General features: G+C 42.0%; 1 protein-coding gene across 4 annotated transcripts in view; it reads left to right on the top strand.

Moving 5' to 3' along the window:
* The first annotated feature begins 4,092 nt into the window (after positions 1-4,092).
* slc24a2 (solute carrier family 24 member 2) overlaps positions 4,093-24,523 on the top strand; it is a 295,161-nt gene continuing 274,730 nt past the window's right edge. Inside the window, exons 1-2 of one of the 4 annotated variants that reach the window (XM_072590169.1) lie at positions 4,093-4,768; positions 7,157-8,258. In XM_072590169.1, the coding sequence (XP_072446270.1) occupies positions 7,335-8,258 (924 nt within the window). In that variant the 5' untranslated portion in view covers positions 4,093-4,768; positions 7,157-7,334. Of the gene's footprint in view, positions 4,769-5,359; positions 5,870-7,156; positions 8,259-24,523 lie in introns of those variants that run through there. The other 3 variants (XM_072590181.1, XM_072590188.1, XM_072590175.1) reach the window with 3 other exon arrangements.

Below are 24,523 nucleotides of genomic sequence, written 5' to 3'. Positions count from 1 at the left end.
TGAATGAGGCTACTGCTAATGACCACATCCATCATAATTTTAAGTACCACTGCAATATAATACATGTTTTAAGTAAAGAGTTAGATAGAAAAGATAAAGTTGACCGGGTGCCTCAGTGTTAATATTAAACCTCAAGCACAAAATATTGTACACACTTGTTACCAAAATTAGATCCTCCACAGTGGGCACAGGAGAGTGGGAAAATCTGCAGGTGAAGAAAGGAATCCTTCCTGCCCAAGTAAAACCATATTGAAATGTCAAGGTCATGTCACTAGATTCATCCCTTTTCACTTCATGCTTCTTTTGTCCCTTATGGTCAAGTCACAAATCAGGACTGATGAATCATTAAGTCAAGGATATTTGACCTGAGTCCAGATTTCCTCCTTTCTTTTGCATCATACATTGCTGACAAAAAAAAGAAATCAAGCATCAACGTTTTGGTAGAACAGGCAATTCCAGCCCAAGTGCTGATAATAGTCATCGGGCTACCATCAGACAGCTTTTGACAATAACTTGTCACTAAGTTGCACTGGTCAGCATTAGATGGATTCCACTGGGACATCCCTTCCTTAACCAGAGATGATTTTACCACCACGGTAATCCCTGTATTGATACCCTTTGATTCATATTTTGGGATGTTGGGCAGAACTCAGAATTTGTGGTTTGGGGGGATTACGTGGAGCAGCAATAGTGTTCCCAACCTCTGGGTCAAGAGACATGGGCTCAATTCCCACCTACTCCAGAGGCATGCCACATACATGGTTGAAGAGGTTGATTAGAAAATATCTAGCAGTCATAATGTTTCCAAATTTAGTCCATCTCTGATCACTGAATACAGTGTGTATATTTGAAATTCTTGTTCAGAGGTCCAGAGAGGTGATGGCCTGATGGTATTTTAGCTGGACTATTAATCCAGAGACTCAGATAATGTTCTAGGTACCTGGTTCAAATTCCACTACATCAGATAAGATTTGAATTCATTACAAAGAAAATCTGGAATTAAGAGTCTAAACATGACCATGAATCCATTGTTGATTGTTGGAAAAACCCATTTGGATCATTAATGCGATTTAGGGGAAGGAAATTGCCATCTTTGCCCTGGACAATATGTGACTCACTATCTTTGACTCTTAACTGCCCTCTGGGCAACAAATGCTGCCTAGTCAGTGACACTGTCATCCTGTGAGTGAAGGCATTCTACACTTATGTGAGGAACAAGAGGAAGTCCAGAATGAGGGTAGGGCGGTTGGTGGATAGTGGAGGCAACTTGTGCCTGGAGTCAGAGGAGTAGGGGAGGTCCTTATTGAATACTTTGCTTCAGCTTTTGCTACTGAGAGGGACCTTGTCATTTGGGAGGACAGTGTGAAACAGGCTGATATGCTCAAACAGGTTAATGTTAAGAAGGACAGTGTGCTGCAAATTTTGAAAAAACATAAGGATAGATAAGTCCCCTGAGCCAGATGGGATATACCTAATGTAAAAGATTGCTGCGCTTTTGGTGATGATCTTTGCATCCTCACTGTCCACCTGAGTGGTGCCAGATGATTGGAATGTGGCAAATATTTTTCCCTTGTTCAAAAAAGGGAATAGGGATAATATTGGGAATTACTGACAGTCAGTCTTACATCTGTGGTGGATGAATTATTGGAGAGGATTCTAAGAGACGGGATTTATGATTCCTTGGAAAATCATTGTTTGATTTGAGATAGTTAGTATGGCTTTGTGAGGGGCAAGTCATGCCTCACAAGCCTTTTTGAATTCTTTGAGGATGTGACAAAACACGTTGAAGAAGATGTGGTGTACATGGATTTTTAGCAAGGCATTTGGTAAGGTTCCCCATGGTAGGCTTATTGAGAAAATAAGGAGGCAAGGAAATTTGGCTGTCTGGATGTAGAATTGGCTAGCCAATTGAAGATAGAGGGTGGTAGTAGATGAAAAGTATTCAGCCTGGAGCTTGGTGACCAGTGTTATTCTGCAGGGATCTGTTCTGGGACTCCTGCTGTTTTGTGATTTTCATAAATGACTTGGATGAGCAAGTGGAAGGGTGGGTTAGTAAGTTTGCTGATGACACACAGGTTGCTGGAGTGGTGGATAATGGGGAGGGCTGTTGTAGGTTGCAACGGAACATTGACAGAATGCAGAGCTGGGCTGAGAAGTGACCGATGGCATCCAACCTGGAAAAGTCTGAAGTGATTCACTTTGGAAGGGTGAATTTGAATGCAGAATACAGGGTTAAAGGCAGAAATCTTAGCATTGTAGAGAAACAGAGGCATCTTTAGGGACCATGTCCTTAGATCCCTCGAAGTTGCCATCCAAGTTGATAGGGTTGTTAAGAAGGTGTATAGTACGTTGGCTTTCATGAGCAAGGGGAATTGAGTTTAAGAGCCGCAAGATTATGCCGCAGCTCCATATGGTCCTGGTTAGACCACACTTGGAATATTGTGTTCAGTTCTGGTCGCCTCATTATAGGAAGGATGTGGAAGCTTTAGAGAGGGTGCAGAGGAGATTTACCAGGATGCTGCCTGGACTAGTGGGCATGTCTTATGGAGAAAGGTTGAGGGAGCTAGGGTTCTCTCATTGGAGCAAAGAAGGGTGAGAGGCGACTTAACAGAGGTGTACAAGATAATAACAGGTATAGATAGAGTGAGTAGTCAGAGACTTTTTTCCCCCAGGGCCAAAATGATTAAGGGCTTTTGCCTGAAACGTCGATTTTATTGCTCCTCGGATGTTGCCTGAACTGCTGTGCTTTTCTAGCACCTCTAATCCAGAAATGGCTATCACAAGGGGGCATAACTTTAAGGTGATTGGAGGAAGGTTTCGGGGAGATGTCAGAGGTAGGTTCTTTGGCAGAGAATGGTGGGTGTGTGGAAAGCACTGCCAGCAGTGGTAGTAGAGTCAGAGACATTAGGGCCTTTTGAGCAATTCTTGGATAGGCACATGGATGATAGTAAAATAAAGGGTATGTAGGTTAGTCTCATCTTAGAGTAGGATAAAAGGCTGGCTTAATAGTAAGAGTTGAAGGGCCGGTACTGTTCTATGTTCTTCTATGAATTTTAAAAAGCTATCAAGAGAGAATAATTTCTTCAGTATTCCCATTTACACATTGAAGATGCTTAATCATTATGGAATCATGCAGAGTTTGCAAATGTTTTAACCTGGAGATCTATGAAAGCCTTCAGAGCGTGTTTTCCATGGTTGAACAGCCTTCTTGTGGATTAGATGGAGATTCTTCTTTTTAAAAAAAAAGTAAAGGGGAAGTTATCTTTATACTCACAGAATATGATTCTTCATTGAAAATATTATACTTTATCTGGAATACTTTACAAACAATTGCTGCAACCATGTTTAGACAAAATCTGTAACAGGAGTGAATTGTTTCTCTCTGAAACCTTTAACTGTCAACAATTTGAAAGAATTGCAGATTCAACAGACTTGTTAAAACATACAAAAAAGTATTTCACCCCTAATATATGAAGGCACTAATATTAATCTTTGAGAGTGGAGTTTAAAAGTGTCCTGAATTCTGTGAGAAATTCAGTGACATCCTTCGTATCGCCAATTGGTTTACAAGTAACTTCTGTACGATGTTATTTCTGTGCAGTTTCGCGAACACTGATTGCACTGCCTTCCCGTCCAATGCCAAACACCAACCGACAAAATGCTAACAGCAACAAAAATACAAAACTCGGATCGAGCTCCTGGACAGCTGTGCAAAGACCCATCGTGATGAGTCTCATGACCAGCTCATCCCACATTCAAATGAACAATTATCTATTCTCCCAACAAGCTGCCTTGCATTTCATTCTAAACCAGCAGCATTTTCAGTCACTGCAGAATCGCTAATCACAGCTAATGCGGTCCAGTCAGCAAATAAAAAAAAACAGTCCCAGCACGTCCAATCTTGCCTACATACTGCTCAGGAGTCTGTAAACACTGTGGGAATGCGCAAAATGCAAGAACATGAAATGCGAACTTTCCCACACTGGTTCTCGCTCAGCATCTGCTACATGGAGCGTTTAAATCCGTTTGCTTTCATTAAATCGCTCAAACATGATTTGCAACGTACCAGGTCGATCAAAAACCGACTGAGGAGTCTATGCTAATAATCCTGTGTGTGTGTGTGTGAGAGAGAGAGAGAGAGAGAGAAGCAGCTGCTGTTTGACGCATTGACATCTTCCTGCTGCCGGGGAGCGATTCTAAGGGAAAAAGCTCATTGCTCTGAGGCGGAACCTTGTAGCTCACTCCCAATCCAACTAATGTCCCCTTTTTCGCCCCCTTCCACTTGAAATCATACTGTCAAAGACACAATTCTCCAAACGTGCTTTGTGTATTCAAATATACCGCGTTGGTAACCGTGCCTACTGCTCCCAGACAAAGATTAATTCCCCGTTGGCTTTGGTTCCATAAACGTCTTTGCCCAACCAATGCTTTTTTTTTTGACCGGTTCCATCCCAGAATGCTGACTGATATTGATCGTTTTCCAGATGGGTTCACGTGTTATTCCCCCCCCCCCCCCAAGTGGCTTGTGGAGAGATGAGATGGCGCTGTGTGTCTCCAGAGAAATGGGGATGTGCTGTTGCTAAAGACTGACTCTGTGTGTGTGTGTGTGAGAGAGAGAGAGAGAGAGTATGTGTGAGTGCTGTTTGTAGACAGTTCCCTCGCAGCTCCTCCTGATGGCTGAACATTGGTGGCAGCAGCAGCAGCAATACAAGACAAGCCAGAGGACAGCAATCCACACTCCAACTCTCGCCTGCTGCTGAACATCACGGTAAGATTTTTCTTTTATCTTCAGGTTATAAGTATCTACAAATGCATCTATCTGGAATGAAAATACAAGCAAAACACTCGTCCCCGGCGTGGTTTTGTGTCTTCTATCATTTTGTTTGAAATTACAGCGCAATGTAGAGATTATTTCCGCTCGCTGGCCCTCTGTTACACTGGTACACAGTAGAATTTTGGTGCATTTTTAAAAGGATCAAACCTACAGTGTCCCTGCTGATATCAGCCTTTGAGTTGTTCAAAGCTGAATTTGAATGTGTTTGAGTACGGCAGCAAATGAGTGTAGCGCCCTATACCTTTCACCATTAGGAAACGGAACATTCCCTGTGCTGTTGTAATGAAAGGCAGTCCGCTATGTCAGGGTCATTTTACCTTACTGTCTGGGCTAACAATGACATCCAGTTCGCTTCAGGCTGCGGAGTCAGCTCTGATCAGGTACTAAACAGTTCCTTGAATCATTGTCCCGCAGTGAACCAGCGCAGTATTTCCTATGTTCCCAGTTGGATTCTATCCCCTCCCTCCCCTCTGCCTTTCTGATCTTCCTTCAAAGACAAAAGGGCAAGAAGCTTTCCTTATAACGTGACGTAACTGGAGACTACCAGCAGTTCGAAACAAATTTGAACTGATCGCGAAGCGAATGGTTGAACTTGCGTGTGTTTATTCGCTGAGCTGGTGCTGTTGGCAGCGATGGGGTCAGCGTTGTTTTTTCAGTGGCTTTCGGACTTTACATGATACTCTGCGGCTTTCCCTCCAGAGATAACAACTTGCATTTGGAGGCTGCCCTGTCTTCAGTCGCCACCTTATCCATCTCCTCCTCCTCCAAACCTTGCCTTCAGGTGTTCGGCGTCAGCCGATCTATAATCCAGATCTTCAAAGGCGCTCTGATCTCGGCCAGCCTCCTCGGGCTGCATTTACCAGCAGGGAGGGGTCACTGGACTCGGATTAAAGGCCAAAACCTTGGCTGGTTTTATTTTCCTTTCCAGTTCCAGCGCCTTCCTTTTCAGTTGAATACGGCTCAAGACACGCTCTCTAGAGAGGCTCACCTTTCCCGGACCATTACCCAAACTGACCGCTGTCCTTCTCGCTCCTGGTAATGTAGAATGGAGACATCCTTTCCATGTTTGACTGCAGTAAATGTTTATATCGTTTAATTCAATGTAATGCTTTTTAAAAAAAAATCAACTACTGTGGGTATATAAGTATGTCGATAGATATATCTATGTGCATATGTGTATGTAGGTAGATGTATCTATGTGTAGAGAGTGTGGTGCTAGAAAAGTACAGTAAGTCAGGCAACGTCCGAGGAGCAGGAGAATCGACGTTTCAATCATGAACTTTTCATCAGGAGCCCTTTTTGATGAAGGGCTTATGCCCGAAACATCGATTCTCCTGCTCCTTTGATGTTGCCTGACCTGCTGCGCTTTTCCAGCACCACACTCTCGACTCTGATCTCAAGCATCTGCAGCGCTCGCTTTCTCCTATATCTGTTTATGCGATATATCTGTGTAGGTAGATATGTAGAGGTATATTTATGTATAGAGATGTGCGTGTACTGTATATAGGCGACAGGTATATGTGCAATGCTTAAGGGGATTGATAAGGCAGATGTTGGATAGATGTTCCTCTTGGAGACCGTCTCCTACAAGAGGTCATAGTGAGAGGGGGTAGGTTCGAAACTGAGATGAGGAACTACCTGTCCAGTCATAGGCATGGACAGCACGGAAACAGACCCTTCGGTCCAACTCATCCATGCGGACCCGATGCTAACCTAATCTCGTCCCACTTGCCAGCACTTGGCCCATGTCCCTCTCAGCCTTTCCTACTCATGTACCCACCGAGGTGCCTTTTAAATGGTCTAATTGCACCAGCCTCCTCCACTTCCTGGGGCAGCTCCTTCACCTGTCCCTGAGGGTTGGGAGTCTGGGTGGAACTCACTGCCCCAGAGTACAGTGGAGGCAGAATTAAAGGGGCAGTTTCAGGAAAGAAGTCGATAGGTTTCTGATGAAAAGGGGGGGGGGGGGGGAGGAGGCAGGAGAGTGGAGCTGAGACTAGGGTAAGATCAGCAGTGATCATGTTAGATGGTAGAGTGGGTCGAAGGGATGAATTCTGGATTAGTGGTGCTGGAAGAGCACAGCAGTTCAGGCAGCATCCAAGGAGCTTCGATTTCGAAGCCCGATCTGCTGTGCTCTTCCAGCACCACTAATCCCAGAATCTGGTTTCCAGCATCTGCAGTCATTTGTTTTTTACCTCGAAGGGCTGAATTGCCTACTCCCGCTCCTAATTCCTATGATTTGAACAAGAGCTGCTTTATTAATCTTCTATCTCGGCCTGTGTTAAGGAGCCTCTTTTAAAATCCAGTCTCACCTTGTTCCCGCAGGAGAGAGGAGTTCTCACATCAGTCCCGCCAGCAGAAGGTCCAAGGTTCACCTTCCGTCTTGTGGTTTGAACAATTCCCTCGCCACCGCCATGAAGACAATTGGTGCATGAAGACACTCTTCCCATCAATCAAGTTTCAACAGAAGGCGATTTCGATTCGGTGAAGACTAAAGGTTGCCATGGAGTCGAAGAGTCCGCTGCTTGAGCCGGCTGGATGTTGCAGGCTCAGCGCCGGGAGGGCGTTCCACAGGCACAAGCAGCAGCTGATGAGGAAGCTCAGACTGCCGCGGATCCTGGCCTTCTCCCTGGGCGTGCTGGCCCTCTGCTCTTTCTCTCTCCTCTTCAGTGCCTTCGCCTGCACGCCAGCCAAGCCCGGAAGCCCCCCGCTCAAACGCAGAACTCTGCTGGGTTTCGAGGAGAAACCGAGATTCTCCAAGCTTCAGAACCTCACCCCCAAATCCGACTTTGCTTTGAAGTACCAAGTGCGGGCGCCCATGACATCTTTCAATAATGGAACCCAAAGTGGGGACTATCCCCACGATATCATTTCGCTGGCCCAGAGAAGGAAAGGACTCGTGATACTACATGTCCTAGGCATGATTTATATGTTCGTAGCCTTAGCTATAGTATGTGATGAATTTTTTGTACCCTCATTGACAATTATTACTGATAAACTGCAAATATCCGATGATGTGGCAGGGGCAACTTTCATGGCTGCTGGTGGGTCAGCCCCAGAACTCTTCACGTCTTTGATAGGAGTTTTCATATCTCGCAGCAATGTTGGGATTGGGACGATAGTGGGCTCTGCCGTCTTCAACATCCTCTTTGTCATTGGGATGTGCGCTCTATTCTCTAAACAAATCTTGCGCCTCACCTGGTGGCCACTGTTCCGAGATGTGTCCTTTTATATTGTTGACCTGATTTTGCTTATACTTTTCTTCCGGAGTAATACCATCGTTTGGTGGGAGAGTGTAATTTTGTTGTCAGCCTATGGAACCTATGTGGTCTTCATGAAGTTCAACGTTGTGCTGGAACGATGGGTCAAAAAGAAATTAACCAGGAACAAAGTGGTGGAGGCAACAGCAACAGAATGTGATGAAAAGGTACGTGTGGTTTAATTTTACAATTAATAGCCAGAATTGTCTTGTCTGTATTGACTAGTTTGGAATTTGAAAACAAGACCAGACTTTCAGAGTTGTTAAAAATGAAGAGCAAGTTTTACACCACAGATGAGTCATTTGTGTTGGCAGGGGTATATGTCAATGTGTCAATGCTGAATATATTTTTACATCATTGAATTGATGAAATCATCTTATGAATTTTATTAAACATGGTTTATCTCAGATACCATAACTATTTGCCTAGCTGTAAACTCAATTCCTAATTTTGGAATTTTGTTCTTGTTTTGCTTTTAATTATACAAAAAATGAGCATAACTATAAACTTTTTTAAATATCAGACTGTTATGTTATGGGCCAAGTGTGTGGTGCTGGGAAAGCCCAGTAGGTCAAGCAGCATCCGAAGAGCAGGAAAATTGATGTTTCGGGTGTAAGCTCTTCATCAGGAATACCTGCTCATTGCTGATGAAGAGGTTGTGCCGGAAACATTAGATTCTCCTGCTCCTCGGATGCTGCCTGACCTGCTGTGCTTTTCCAGCACCACACTCTGGACTCCGATCTCCAGCATCTGCAGTTCTCACTTGCTGCTGCTTCCTGTTAAATCTTGGGGATTTGCTGCAAATTTAGTCAGGTATTGTAGATACTTGGCAGGGGCTCCAAATATTGAGCTGAGCTGTGAATAGTTGGGTACAATTTCTATGAAGGTTTTTTTAAAAATAGAAGCACATGTCAATTGGCTGTCATTATGGTTTAGCCAAATGGTCTTCTCCATCCGAATAGATGCCTGTTGCTTTTGAGAATCAAGCTACCTTTTTAAATTATGTAAAGTGGAGGACGTGGCTCCAGTTGACATCTTGGTGACCACGATATGTAAAGTCATTATTGGGGGGAAAATGTTAGAGACACCACAGTGAGTGAAGAAGAGCCTAAACAGTTTCTAGCAAACACTGTGCATCAGGCACATTGTTAGAACAGATTAGAGGAAACTTTATTCTAATCTGGTGTATGGTGTCTGAAGAGAGGATACTTGATCCTAACTTTGATTTGCCAAAATGTTCTGATTTCTTTTGAGGCTTTTATTTAGGTTTTCTATTAATAAACAGTAATTTCACGAAAAGGAACAGTACTTTCAAGTTTCTATTTCTTTTTTTTAAAGAATACACATGAATAGCATGTTTTGAAAGAGTTATACATTTATCAAGATGCATTTGTATATACTAACAGTTTTTTAAATTGCAAAGCATCCATGGAGTGACAGCTGACCAGGTTAAACAATTTATATACGAATATTTGTTGAAAAAAACTAGCAATGAGATGCGCAGGATGCATGATGTCAATATTTCCATTGAGTTATTCTTCAATAAATACTCTAATTTTTCTTGGTAAGGGTTACTATTTCTGCCATCTTCTGATCCCACACTTCTCCAGACGTTGTCACATTTTGTCATAGTGACGTGTTTTTAAATGCAGAAGAATTTTGAATGGAAGTACTTTCCCCCCGCTTGCTATGATGATGTGGTTGAGATTGACAGCCTGGACAATTGCGTAAGTGAGTCCATACATTGCCACATGTCATTATGGCTGTGAAACACTGAAGTTTCCCCACACTTCCAATGAATGAATTCCTGTTATAAAATGCCTCAGTTCACAGTTTGCTAATAAAAGGACACTGCTGACTGCAGCCATAGAGTTGGGCCCCTCACAATGTAAAAGGGTGCGTCAGCATAATCTTTTTCTACCTGAATTTGAACTTCTGTACTATTATCAGTGTAATACATCCCACAGTGATGCAGCCAGCATTTAGAAACTCAGGATGATGAGGCATACACATGACCAGGCAAAAAGCATCAACTTTTGGACATCGCAGCATTTACTGATTTTTTTTTTTGTTTGGAGAAGATCGCACCTTGAATCTCTTGGGAAATATACCATAGCTTGTGCAGTGATATTATTTAATGCATCTTTCTTACATTGGTTAGATGCTGGTGCAGTGTTAAGTGTTGAGCTGTGATAGGCTGGCATTGTAGAAGTTGCAGTATGAGTTGGTTTTGACATCAGTGTGAACTATGCTGGTGGGCAAGGTCAGACGCAAAGACTAAATCAGTTGGGAGAATGGATTTGGAAATTAATAGCTCTCCCAAGGGCAATGAACTGATGAGGCACTGTTGGCTGTGTTTGTATGTTTAGAAGACTTCCTGTTGACTGATCACACATCAGTGAAACTGAACATCGAAATATTTCTGATCTGATTTGACTGGATCAAGTTTTTGTTGTGCTTTTAAATATCCAAGCAATAAAAACTGTGCATTATTTGAGAATTTAATATGAACCAAATTCAAATATCGTGTATGTACAATTGTTCGGGTTGTGCGGAACTACTAAAGTGTTCTCCTGAGGGTTTTGAGGATGTTCTTGATGATCTAACAATATCAAATGTTAAGTAGAAATTCTTGTTATTGGTTCTAGTGATTTATGCCCTAAGGCACAAATGGGATAGGTTTCATGAATTTCAAGATTACCAGTTTGATTTTGCTCACTTGTTATTTATGTACAGTTAAAACTAATAAAAGCAGCATGAATTCTTTTTTTATTTTGCAAGTTTCTGTTTGACTGGAAAAGTCCTGTTTTGCTTTGTCAGAGGTGACTATTAATGACTAAACTTTCTCTTCACTGTTAGGTTAGCAACATACTGGTTAAATTATTAGAATGAAAATTGTAAATGTCTGGATTATAATTTTCAGTTTGCAGGGTGCTGCAATAGAGAACAACTTGCTGACCACATTGTAAAGATGGGCACATACAGAGCTTAGTGCACACTAAACTGCAAGACCAAAGGTGTGCTTAAAAAAAATAAGCTTGAAACTTGATATGTCGGAGATACTTTTCCTGTGTGCACAATCAAGGCCTGAACTTCTTGTGGATAGAAGTAGGTTCGCATTGCCAAATTAAACAATATGATGTTTTAAAAAAATCACTCAAGGACAGCAGCTGTGAAGAGACAAATAGTTAACTTGTTCTAACTATAAGATGATTGAGGAATTCAAAGATCCTGCATATTAAATATTAAATGTACTCCTCTCCCCACAGATGTTGCTTGATGTGATTTGTTTGATTTTTGCAGTTTTCTAACTTCATATTTCCAAGACTTGCAATTTTCCTTTTTTTTTTAATTACAGCTATTTCCAAACCATTTTAGCCCTGGGATTTATCTTATTTGTCACATGCAGCAGGAGGCTGAACTTCAGAAAGAGGATCATGCTTGAAGCATTATCCTGTCTCTAATGTCTGACTGAACCACTGTGTATGGCCAATGTTGAAATTCAAATTTTAAAAAGTAATTAATTTCTGCACCTTTAACCTTGTTAAGTATCTGATAACAGACCATTCGAGGTCTACATTCTTGTTTCTTGCCATTTGCTTTTTATTGGGGATGGAAAGGGAAGGAGGAGTGGGGAACAAGGTTTTTTTAAGGATCTTTAGCCGCTTCTATAAAGTCAGGTTTCCCCACAAATCAAGGCTGCCATGTCTTAAAATGAGCTGGCACTTGTATTGACCAAAAGAAAATCCATTTACCATCCACTTGCATTATTCATTTCAGCATTGCCATTTAGTGCTTTTGCTCAAGTAATTTAGGCAGAAATAGCTACTGTCAGTGCATTTGACTAAAGTGCACTGAATATAATAAAGGAACTTCATTGTAATGAAAACTGCTTCAATTTTTCACATTCACATACAGAATTCTCCACTAAAACCCATGTGCCTGCTTGAGATTTTGTATTGAAAACTAACAATTCCATTGAATTTGTGTACTGTCCTCCAGCTGTAATAAATGGCTCAGATTTTGGTAAGTTGCTCAGTAAATATAAATCTTAGTCAATACCATTTTTTTTTCCATTTACAGCTATCTCCTTCCTTCAGGTATCATTATCATGTGTTGCATTGTGAATCTTAACTGACACCTCTGGTGGCCTTTTAAAATACTTTTGCTCAGCACATACCCTGCTATCTGCTTGGGAAAATAAATTGTTTTATTAATGTGACCATATTTTACAGGCTGTTGCATGAACCCATAGTGGCCAAATTGCTTTCGTGCAAATGCCCTTGTCATAAAGCAGTGGGGGCAAGGTGGAAATTTCCAAGTTCACTTGCATTTTTGTTTATGTAGCAGATAAACTTAAGAGTTAGGATCAGGATGAGGCCGTTCCACCCCTTGAGCTTGCTCCACCATTCAATAAAATTGATATTGACCTGCAAGCACTTGTTTGTTGATTTTTTTTTTGAAAGAGTTCTGTCTGCAGCAGGTATGTTCAGTGGGAAACCTGTCGCAATTCTGGCTCCTTGTACACTGAGTCACTGTACCACAACCCAACACAGACAATAAGTCCTCACTGAAAATTGTGGTTGTATTACTGAAAATCTCAACTTCAAGTAAAACAATTGATAAAACTGAATTTAGCTTCTGTCGGACCTCCTTTTATCTGGGGGAGGAAATGAAACATCGTGTCCCCAGATTGAAATATTTCAATGTTGCTGTATTCCTACATTGGTAAGTTTGAAGAAAAATGTAACTTCCAGCAATGGTTTCTGGGTCCCGATTCAATCCAAAGCTAGAGGTGTTTTGTAGTGGTGAGTCCCAAAGCTTCGGAAGTGCTGTTTTTTTCTCTGTAAATGTGCGTTTTTGTTTTAATGCTTCTGATTGTTGCTTCCCACTCCTGGACACTCTAGCACCGAGATACAAGCAGCTTTGTGAGTCACTTTAATCATTCATACGCTGGCTTTATCCAAAGTCCAGGCAGCTATATAAGGCTTTATAAATCACTACTTAAGTCTCAGCTAGAGTATTATTCATTTATGGGCACCATTGTTGACGAAATAGATCATCAACCTTGTGCAGAGCAGGTGAGCTTCTGTGATTTGGAGAGACTGGAGCCTTGGCGCTCAGATTAAGGGGAGATTTAAGGGGTTTTAAAAGTTGAGGGAATTGAGAGGATGTAGTGGAAAAACACTTTTTTTTTTACTGGTAAAGTAATAGGTAAAGAAAGAGGCGATCTAAGGAATAATTTTAACTGCACGGTATGGCCTAGAACGCATCACTTGGAAATGGGTTGTGTTGGGGTGGCAATGATAACAGACCATTGAGTAAATTTCAAAAGGCATGTTGCGTCAGGCAGGACAATCTGAGAATCTAACCATCTTCCCTTCCGCATTAAATGGCAGCATCATTACTCAATCCACCACCATCACCATATTTGGGTTTACTTATGACAAGAAATTGAACCAGAGCAGCCATATGAATGCTGGGATAGTGGCACTGTCTTTGGAAGAGGAGATCAGAATGAGAGGTGATTTCCTAGAAACGTAATGAAGTTCTGAAAGAAATAAGCGGGGCGGGGCGGGGAGGGGGGGGATGTGTTCTGTGGCTGAAGTCTGGAGCAGACTAGAAAGCCAACCTTTAGAAATGAAATGAGAAGTAATTTCATTGAGAATGGTGAGTCATAAAGATGTACAGCATGGAAACAGACCCTTCGGTCCAACCTGTCCATGCCGACCAGATATCCCAACCCAATCTAGTCCCACCTGACAGCACCCGGCTCATATCCCTCCAAACCCTTCCTATTCATATACCCATCAAAATGCCTCTTAAATGTTGCAATTGTACCAGCCTCCACCACATCCTCTGGCAACTCCTTCCATATACGTACCACCCTCTGCATGAAAAGCTTGCCCCTTAGGTCTCTTTTATATCTTTCCCCTCACCTTAAACCTATGCCCTCTAGTTCTGGACACCCCAACCCCAGGGAAAAGACTGACTATTTATCCTATCCATGCCCCTCATCAGTTTGTAAACCTCCATAAAGTCACCCCTCAGCCTCCGACGCTTTGGGGAAAACAGCCCCAGCCTGTTCAGCCTCTCCCTATAGCTCAAACCCTCCAACTCCGGCAACATCCTCAAATCTTTTCTGAACCCTTTCAAGTTTCACAACATCTTTCCGATAGGAAGGAGACCAGAATTGCACATAATATTCCAACGGTGGCCTAACCAATGTCCTGTACAGCCGCAACATGACCTCCCAACTCCTGTACTCAATACCCTGACCAATAAAGGAAAGCATACCAAACATCATCTTCACTATCCTATCTACCTGTGACTCCACTTTCGAGGAGCTATGAACCTGCAGTCCAAGGTCTCTTTGTTCAGCAACACTCCCTAGGACCTTTGGCATTTGTTACCCAGAGTTCTGTAGAAGCTTAGTAATTAACATCAAGACAGAGATTTCTAGTTACTAATGACATCTGAAGATATGTGGGAATATGGCATTGATGTTTATCAGCCAAGATCTAGAACAGTGCATTTTTAAGGGGCTGAATGGCTTCTGCTCCAATTTTCTATAATTGTGAATCTCTCCCTCATACACCTGGACAGTATGCCACAATTGAAAGTTGAGATCATTAGAAGCTCTTATTAGAAATTCTTTATAGACTTTTACTAGACAGGTTTATCAATGGATATGGAGTCAGTGTAGTGAATGATTATGCTCAAGTTGAATGACAGATAATGATTTGACCAAATCGAGTTTCTGTGTCATTTAAAAGGCCATTTTTTTTCGGACAAGAATATCACATGTATGGTCCAAGTTGCTTTGGTTGTAATTGGTTCAATTAACAAACAATTACAATAACCTGAGTTAAATATTGATAGGAAATTTTGGGAGGGGTGTTTAGGATTCAATGCCTGAAATCCAAACCCCAGTTAATATGTTGCTAACCCGTTACTATGTTTAATAGTATTCACTCCAATATCTTGAGCACTTGATAGCTATTGTATTTCTTTGTACTACCATCCTTTGGGGTGCCATGGTGGCTCAGTGGTTAGTACTGCTGTCTCAATGTCCTCAGGGACCCGGGTTCAATTCCAGCCTCGGGCGACTGACTGTGTGGAGTTTGCACGTTCTCCCCGTGTCTGTGTGGGTTTCCTCCGTGTGCTCTGGTTTCCTCCCACAGTGTTGAGAGTGCGGTGCTGGAAAAGCACAGCAGGTCAGGCAGCATCCGGGAAGCAGGAGAGTCAACATTTCGGGCATAAGCCCTTCATCTGGCAGTACAGTTGCTGGCAGATTATTTAGGCTTTGTCTAAATGGAGTGGCAGACAATACAAGATACTTGTGGAATGTTGGCAGATATAAGCCAAAGATACTCCTGTCAAATTCTGTCAAATAGCAAGTATTGTCTCTTTAATGCAAGGTTTTAGCAATTATAATATTGGTGGCCACATCCAGTTCTGGTTCCTTAATCAGACTTTGGTTATGGATGTTAATGCGTGACAGAGGAAACAAAACAGCGCACACCTCCTTCAGGCTTCCCACCCCACCACCCAAAACCTCTTGACTCCAAGCCCTGTAGATGTCATATCCTGATGATGGTGGTTGTTTGTAGAGCCTCTGAACTGACTGACTTGCCATGTTTTGGCAGACTTCTTTTTAAAGAGGTCTGCCCAACAATTTTGGCAGTCAGTGTGTGATCACTGCTACCAGCTGTAGCCTGCTGCAGCATGGTGTCAGTTGAATCCTGTCTGGTTTGCAATACCTGATGTTGCTGCACTCTATCTTGCAGAAGGTGATTTTTGTTTTTCTTCCCCAAGTCTCCCTCTCATCCTTATCAGACTGCTCCAGCTCTCCTAGTTTATCAGTGTCCATCATATCCCCTTTTTGTCTGTTCTTCTTCTGTAGAACAGAGCATTCTGTCTGAAGTACTGTCAGACCCTGCACAATTGGTCAAGCAATAGAACCTCACCTTCTCGAGGTTCATCTGCTCCACTGTGGACCTGGTTGAACAGTGAGCTGCTTTACATCTGTACCAGTCCAGGGTTACACTGTAACCATCATTGAAAGATTTCCAAAGTAGCAGGGGCTAGGCATTGTGGCTGCTCCCAGACTAGGTGCAAACTGTTAAGGATTTCACCGATCACTTAAACATTTCTCAAATCTTTTATTTCTCTTCACTTAAACTCAGCTGGTTCTATTAGCGCAATGTGTGCAATCATAGAATCCCGACAGTGCAGATAGAGGCCATTTGGCCCATCAACAATGTGCCGACCCTCTGAAGAGCATTCAACCCAGATCCACCCCATCCTATCCCTGTAATCCCACATTTACCCTGGCTAATCCACCTAGCCTGCATGTCCCAGGCACTACAGGGCAATTTAGCATGGCCAATCCACTAAATCTGGACCTCTTTCGACTGTGGGAGGAAATTGGAGAACCTGCTGGGAATCCACACAGACACTGGGAGAATGTACAATCTCCAGATAAGACTGGAATGTAATCTTGGTCCCTGGTACTGCGAGGCAGCAGTGCTGACCACTGAGCTACAGTGCTGTCCTATTGTGTAAGCTATTGTGCCTTGCAGTTGGGAGAAGCCAGCTATGTTGCTGAATCCTACTGCTCAGGCTACATTACCTAGGACTCCCTGGAGAGTGTCTCTCTGTTAAAGCCCCACACGTTCTTGGATTAAACTCCATGATGACTGGTTGCATTGGGCCTGGACTGAGAGCACCAGTCTGTGTTTGACTTTGAGACTTGACCATTTGGTTGAATCACCTGCAGTGTGTTTGCATAGGCACATGCTGTAGGTGTGAGATTGATTGTAGCACTGCCGTGCAGTAAGCTGTTTACCTCCCTATTCACAGCTGATCAACATGACAGGTTGCCTGGCTTGAAATAATGCTCAGCAGCAAAGCAAGTTAGAAGTACCATGAAAGGTCAGCTGAGGAGACCAAGCACTAATAGGCAGGACTGCTCTAAGCAACCAGGTAAGTATTAAACAAGTCAACGATGAGAGAGAGAGTGAGCAAGCAGCATTGAAATGCAGCCTGTTCCAAATGATGAGCTGGATTCCTGACCCTGTGTACACTCTGGTTGCGGCAACATGTCAATAGTAGTCCATCCTGCACTCAGTACTGGGATGTACTGAGTTGATCAGAGATGTCATGATGGTTATAAGAGGCTGGCATGTGCCAGCTGTCAATGGACATGTGATTCCCTGATACATTGGTGCCAGCTTCCAGAGTGGAGGTCTGGAGATGGGCCTTCCATGTTGGGAATACTCCGTATATAGTTTCTGGGGATGTTAGAATGGGAAGGTGCATATCATGGAAATGAGATTAAGTAATAATGAAGGTGATAATCCCAATTACTGGCTTCTTGCCACTCACAAACACGAATCTCGTCTTGACATCCGAAACTTAAAGATGTAACTTGTTGCTCCTGACATCAAGAAAGGCCTTTCCTCAATTTCTCACATGATTCTGCCCCAATTTCGGACCAGACCCCATGTTATTCAGGGCCTGAGAAGATTTTGCCCCAAGTCTCTCCGTACTGTCCAGGACTGAGTTTGGAACTGCTGGACCTTTGCTGCAAAGTACCCTATAGCTTCTATGGAATGATGGTGTTCTTCAGAAAGGAACAGGATGCAATAAATGGGCAGTTACATTGCCTCCATATGAATTGTGCCCACATAAATGGAATGTATGCAGATCCTTCATAGAAGTTTATAAAGATGCATATGACCCCTATGAGTATGCAGCGTATCTTAAACTGGAAATTGTGATACTGGTCCCACTCATGTATAGAGGCCAAATTATGCCAGTTACATGAAATATAAGAATTCCTAAAAATGATAGACCCAAAGACTTTCTAAATTTCTTTTCCACCAGTATAAATCTCTGACTGATGCTGGCAAAGTTAAAGATAGCACTGAAATGGGTCCTTAAATTATTTATCTGAACACACTCTCCTCCATTTGCCATGGATTTTCTGCAGCAGAAGAGTGGGGAATTAAATGTTTCCAAGTATCAATTATGTTTTATATGCACTTTTTTAACATGGTGAAAGGGTTGCAAGGTGTATCCTGCATTTATTTAATAAAATGTGATATTGAGCCAGTTGTGACTGTTGTATTAGCGCCTAAAAACTTGATCAGAAAGGATTTTTAAAGTACACAGCTATCAATATTTTGTTGGTCCTTGAGTGTAATTACCAGAATTGAAAGAGCCAGATATTGGAGGATAGTGGGGTGAGGTCATAGAGGGGGTCAACAATAAGGATGAGAATATTGAAATAAATCATTGTTGGTTTGGCAACCATTGTGAGTTATGGATGATGGACAAATGAGTCTTGGTATGTGTTAAGGTGAGCTCAAAGTGGTGGATGGAGGGCAAAAGAGGGATTGCTGAAGTTGAGGTAAGTATTTTGCTTGTTCCATAACTGCTAACTGAGTTAGGGACAGGAACTGAATTGACTCACTTTCCAAGTCTTCTACTTCTCTGTATTGTTGTTTGTTCTGACTTCCATACTGTTCTGAATCAATTCCAATTATTTTTTTAGTAACCTGAATATTTATCATAAATGACTTTTCCAAATCACAAGTCCACTTGTATTTAATGACAACTTAGCAGCTAAGCATTGTCCCAGTGTGTCAGCTAATCTCTTAGACTACCCCTCCCCTCCCCTCTTATTTTGGCTTTGTATCACATCTATCTTACGACTTTTTAAAATCACCGTGTTATAGCCTTTTGCATAATGTTCTACAACAATCATAAAATTGTTTCCCATTGTATTTAAGGGATTCTGCATTCTGAGTACAATTTCTGGTTTCCAAGGATTTGACGACTTCTGCATCAAAACAAAATGACTGCACTGGGCATTCATTTTTGTTCTTCTATGAGATCTCATTGAAACCTGGTCCAAAAATACCTGTTGCAAAGTCAACAAATTTCTCCTGTGTACAGTTCATGGTTTCTCAGGATAGATTGTGTCTATTTCTTTCCACATACCTAACTGATTCTAAATAGCCTGTATTTTGTTGAATTTTGTCATGGTTGGTGTTAACAAGAGAATATGAACATAATGAATGCCAAGGGCTACCACCACTCAGGGTGTTTACAGTTCCGATGGTGTGATTGATGCAGTCTTAAATGTAATTCGTGCTAACGGACATGTGAAAATGTTGAACCGCCCTGTTTGGAGAGCAATTCATAACCTGAACAAGATCATAAATGGTCCATGTGCGTTTCTGTAAAAAAGTCAATTGGACAAAGTAGTAATAATTTTTAAAAATTATTTTAAAATTCTTTTAAAATTATTTTTGCATTAATCTGTTCATAGACATTTTGACACTCCTCTGGATTAGTGGGACTTGAACCTGGGTCTGCTGGGTTAGAGGTAGGGACACTACCACTGCACCACAGGAGCCTCTTTGACAAAATATAAATTGTTTTAATTTAACCTATTTTTCTATTCAACTTGTTCAAAGATTTTGTTTTGCAGAAGTATATTTTATTCACACCCAAATTCTGCATACACATACACTGTTACTAAAAGTTTGTTCTGTACATTTTTTGCAAGTCAAGACAAACAAACATTATAGTTGCAACAAACCCAACAGCATTTCTTAATTATGTCAAGTACTATTTACATGTATTTGAGGCATTGATGGGATCTGGTAACTGACTGGATTCCCATTGTACTTTGGTAGAAAGACAGTGGTCTTTCCCCACTGCTCAGTGATGGCAGCTGTCCCAAGGTTTTGTGTACCACTCAGCATGTGCCCCTAGACCCAGGACTGTATCAGTCTGTAACATTCAGTTGAGGTCAACTCCTTCCACTGGAAGACTAAGTTTCTGGCAGATCACAGAGCATCTATCACAGATTTGATGGTCCTCCCAGGTGCAATCAATGTTTATTTGTCTCCGTGTGTGTCCTAGGGAACAGCCCATATAGCACAGAGACCTGTAACTTGGACCCAAACTCTGCAGCTACTCGAGCAATGTGCAGTAGGCGACAGTGTCTAGGCTTCCATGATGGATCTCATAGGTAGTGTCCTTTTAGCCAGAGAACACCACTGGGACACCCGGACCAACCAACCCGTGGCTCAACACTTCAACTCCCCCTCCCACTCCACCAAGGACATGCAGGTCCTTGGACGACGGTTGGAGGAAAAGCGCCTCATCTTCCACCTAGGAACCCTCCAACCACAAGGGATGAACTCAGATTTCTCCAGTTTCCTCATTTCCCCTCCCCCACCTTGTCACAGTCAAATCCCTCGAACTCAGCACCGCCTTCCTAACCTGCAATCTTCTTCCTGACCTCTCCGCCCCCACCCCCACTCCGGCCTATCACCCTCACCTCAACCTCCTTCCACCTATCGCATTTCCAACGCCCCTCCCCTAAGTCCCTCCTCCCTACCTTTTATCTTAGCCTGTTGGACACACTTTCCTCATTCCTGAAGAAGGGCTCATGCCTGAAACGTTGATTCTCCTGCTCCTTGGATGCTGCCTGAACTGCTGCGCTTTTCCAACAACACATTTTCAGCTCTGATTCTTCAGCATCTGCAGTCCTCACTTTCTCCTTTTAGCCATTGGCCAAACCATGTATCGGTGCTTGTTGGAAAGTTCTGGTGATGAGGCATTCTGCTGAGTGACATTTAGCAGTCTGCTCAGGGAACCATCTGACAGGATCCACCTTCTCCTCGTCCCACAGGATCTTGAGGATAGCTTGTGTTGACCACTTCCTGGTGGATTTGTGATTAAAGGTGTTTTTCTTTGCAAACTTGACCATGAGGGACAGGTGATGCAAATGGTTGGAGCATTCTATGGCAATGAGGCCAGATCAATCCTTCATAACATTGGGGGCAGGTAGAACTTCAGAACGTAGTGACACTTGGTGTTTGTGTACTGAGGGTCTACACAGAGATGTTATTGCAAACCTTTGGAGAAGATGGGACTTGAACCCAAGCGCCTCTATCCAGGAGTAGGGACACTAAAACTGTACTACAAGAGCCTCTTGGTCAAAGTATGCAATGGTCAGGTGACCCATTACCACCTGATTTGCACTGATGACAAAGGTTTAAAAATTAATAATCAATTGATGTTGAATTGTCAATCTAATTAACTATTTGATTCCCAAATAAGTTTTGGGCATGTGAAGCAGAGGTCTGAACGCCCAGATGTAAAGATCTTTTTTTTTAGATTGAAGCATTACAGCAGTGTAATGATATATCATCAGGTAGGTTTTGGCATGTTGGCTCGTGTAGAGATACAGTAATTACATGTATCTGTGGCATCAGCCAGTGGAGCAGTTTAGTTAAGTTGGGAAGTAGTATTTGACGTTATACTCCAATCTTGTTTCAACTATAATTCTTATCTGATCAGGCAGCGAATAGATGCAAGTAGGGATTTCAAAGGGTCATGACACACTGTGTCCTCCTGTGTGCAGGCTCAAATCATGGATTCCTTTTACCAGTCAAATGCTCAGTCAGTTTAATACAGAGAGGTATCTTCTGATGTCTGGTCTTTCTAATCATGTTGCATGCTATTTTTACGTGAAGCTTTACCATTACAGTAATTAAAGTCTCTCATCCAATTAACAAACCCATATGCGTTGTACTCGTTACCATTTATCGAGAAAAGCCGAGGGACCAGAGCGCAAACATTATATTGCAATTGCTATGAATTTTGGAATGTTAATATTTATCTGTTTAAGATCAAGTGCACATTACTAAAGTAGGAGAAAGACCAAGTCTAATCGTTGTGTTTAATGCGTTGTTTTAAATCTTTCTTAATCCTATCCTATTTACAGTTTGAGATGAATTGCTATTTGACCTTAGATAATCATTTCAAGGGTGACTTTGCACACACAATGCACTGGCTTAGTTTGGAGATCCATCAGTGTCTTCCAGATTGTACCCAATTTATGATTGGAAAGACATGGTGCTTAAGGCTGTTAAGTACGATCAAAGTTATTACCATGAAGACTAACTTCGTTCACGTCGAGAGCTGCTGCCTCCTTGAAGAGGAGATGCCAACACTGAGTAAAAATGGTAGAATGACAGCTAGTCAGAAGTGCAGACAAAATGACTTTCTTTGAAGAGCATTAGAAAGGCATAGAAAAACTGAGCAAGGAGTTGAGTTGAGGTTTGATGTTGGAGTGAGGAATTAGTTTGACAAACAAGTGACGAGATTTAAAGGTCACAAAAAGAAAGAGACAAGGCCACTTGGGGCCATGTGAATGAAGACTTTGGGTATCAATGGTCATAGAGAAAGGTGGACCCTGGTGGTTAGAATTCAATGTGGTTGGTTTTGGATAAACTAATATTTGTGAAGACTGATGTTCAGAAAGTAAGTGATGAGGCTATTGGAGAAATGCGATCTGGTACAGTAATGGAAGTATGAATATGGATTTTAGTGGTGACTGGGACAAAAGTTGGATGCAGGTCGAATAAGCCTTGGTGTTTATGGACTCAAATGGCCCCAAATCAAAACAAAAATGGTATGTTTAGCAAAGCATCTATTTTGTTCTTGGCAAGAAGCTGGTGGGGATGTTAATGGAGTCAGCCAAACATATGCATGATGTTGATTGTAATGTGTGGAACAAGATTTTGTCAGTCATCCAAAGCTTGAAGTCTGACAACAGATGTGAGGAATGTTAGACGAAAAACATACATTGCAGGAGAAACTCGGCAGGTTTGGCAGCCTCTGGGCAGAATAGTGTTTTTGCATCAGGTGACTCATCAGAACTTTTCTGACCTCCAGCAAATTCCCGATGAAGAGTTTATGCTCAAAACGTTGACTCTCCTCCCCAGATGCTGCCTGATCGGCTACGCTTTTCCAGCGCCACACATTTTTTTTACTACTTCCAGCAGCTTCAGGAGTTTGTTTTATTTTAGGACTGTTGGAGTTATTGTTTTCTTGTCTATGAAAGTTGACCTTAGGCATATGGAAAATGTATGAGCAGTAAAGGTCAAACGTTGAAACAGCAGTAGAAAATGGTTTGTGTTTCCAACAATTAAGAAACCCTTTCAAATAAAACGTGAATTAAATAATTTGTTGTGAGTTTATGCTCCAACTTATTCAGAAAGTAACAACAGTTTACAAATTACCCATGTGGCTGTTGTAGAATCATAGTGATACAGCATGGAAACAGATCCTTCAGTCCAGCAAGTCCATTTCAACCATAATCCTCAATTAAATTAGTCCCACCTGCATGTATTTGGCCCATGTCTATTCAAAATATTTCCTATTCATGTATTTATTCAAATGTTTTAAATGCTGTAACTGTATCCACATCCACCACTTCCTCTGGAAGATCATTCACATGTGAACCACTCTCTGTCTTTAAAAAGAAAAATTGCCTCTCTTTTCTATTTTAAATCTTTATCCTCTCCCCTGAGCAATATGTTTTGAAGACTAACTTGGTATATAAAGCACATTGAGATTAATTGCTGGGACGCTTCTCAAACTGGACACCCTGTCTGAATGGAGAGGAAGGAAATGATTGAGAGTTTCTGGGGTTTGATGCAAATGATGCCAACCACCCCACGGGTGGGTTTTCTTTTTCAGTACCAGCAGTAGTCTGGTGAAACCAATCGCATGGTTTTCTTTTGGATTCCACAAAATCAAAGACGCAATTTTTCTGGGTTTATTACATGAGTAAAGTCTGTTCTACCACATTACCATCATTGGTGAAGTCACAGATTTGCAGACAGCTTAATTATTTTTATTGATAGCTACAAACATTCCAAAATACACAACATCAACGCATTATGTAGCCTAATGTGCATTTGTCTGTTTGTCTCGTTTTCTTTTTTCATCCACTGTACTGTTAATTTTTTCCCCCTTGTTGCTGTTCTGCTCTTTCTATTTCTGTATTTGTTGCTGGCAACCTTTCACTCAGTCACACTGAACTGCCTGCTCTGCGTAGATCAGAATGTTTGAAATCAACTTGTTTTTGGTCTCTGACTCCTGAGATTTTGGGTTGCTGGGCAGTGGCTTTCAAGACTTCGGAACATTGTTTGCACCTGAGGAACACCGAGACTTTGCAATTCTGGGACCATGTTATAAACTCTGCTCAAATAAAAGATGTGCTTTCCTGGGAAAAGCAGCATTCTGAGTAAGGAGGTTATCTAATTCATGGAATGTTCCCATTTGTCTGTGATTCGCTTCTATGATGCTCTTAACTAACTTGCTTCTACAGAGATCTTTTTTGTTCCCTAAACTGCTTGAGAAAATATTCCCCTTTTCAGCTGCCTCATCTGACACACAACTAACTTGGCTCAATACAGAACCTTGCATCTTCCCCTGAACAGTGTGATGATGCAAGATGTAACTAACTATAAAACCACTTGTACATGAGTGTGTTGGCCCTAACCTTGAGGAAAGGGAAAGCAATTCCCCTTTTTGGTTAGGTCAACCTTCTGAG

Source organism: Chiloscyllium punctatum, chromosome 2 (genome assembly GCF_047496795.1).
Source record: "Chiloscyllium punctatum isolate Juve2018m chromosome 2, sChiPun1.3, whole genome shotgun sequence".
In the NCBI taxonomy this organism is placed as follows: domain Eukaryota; kingdom Metazoa; phylum Chordata; class Chondrichthyes; order Orectolobiformes; family Hemiscylliidae; genus Chiloscyllium; species Chiloscyllium punctatum.
The sequence above is the reverse complement of the archived record's forward strand: the minus strand, read 5'-3'. Positions and strand labels throughout refer to the sequence as shown.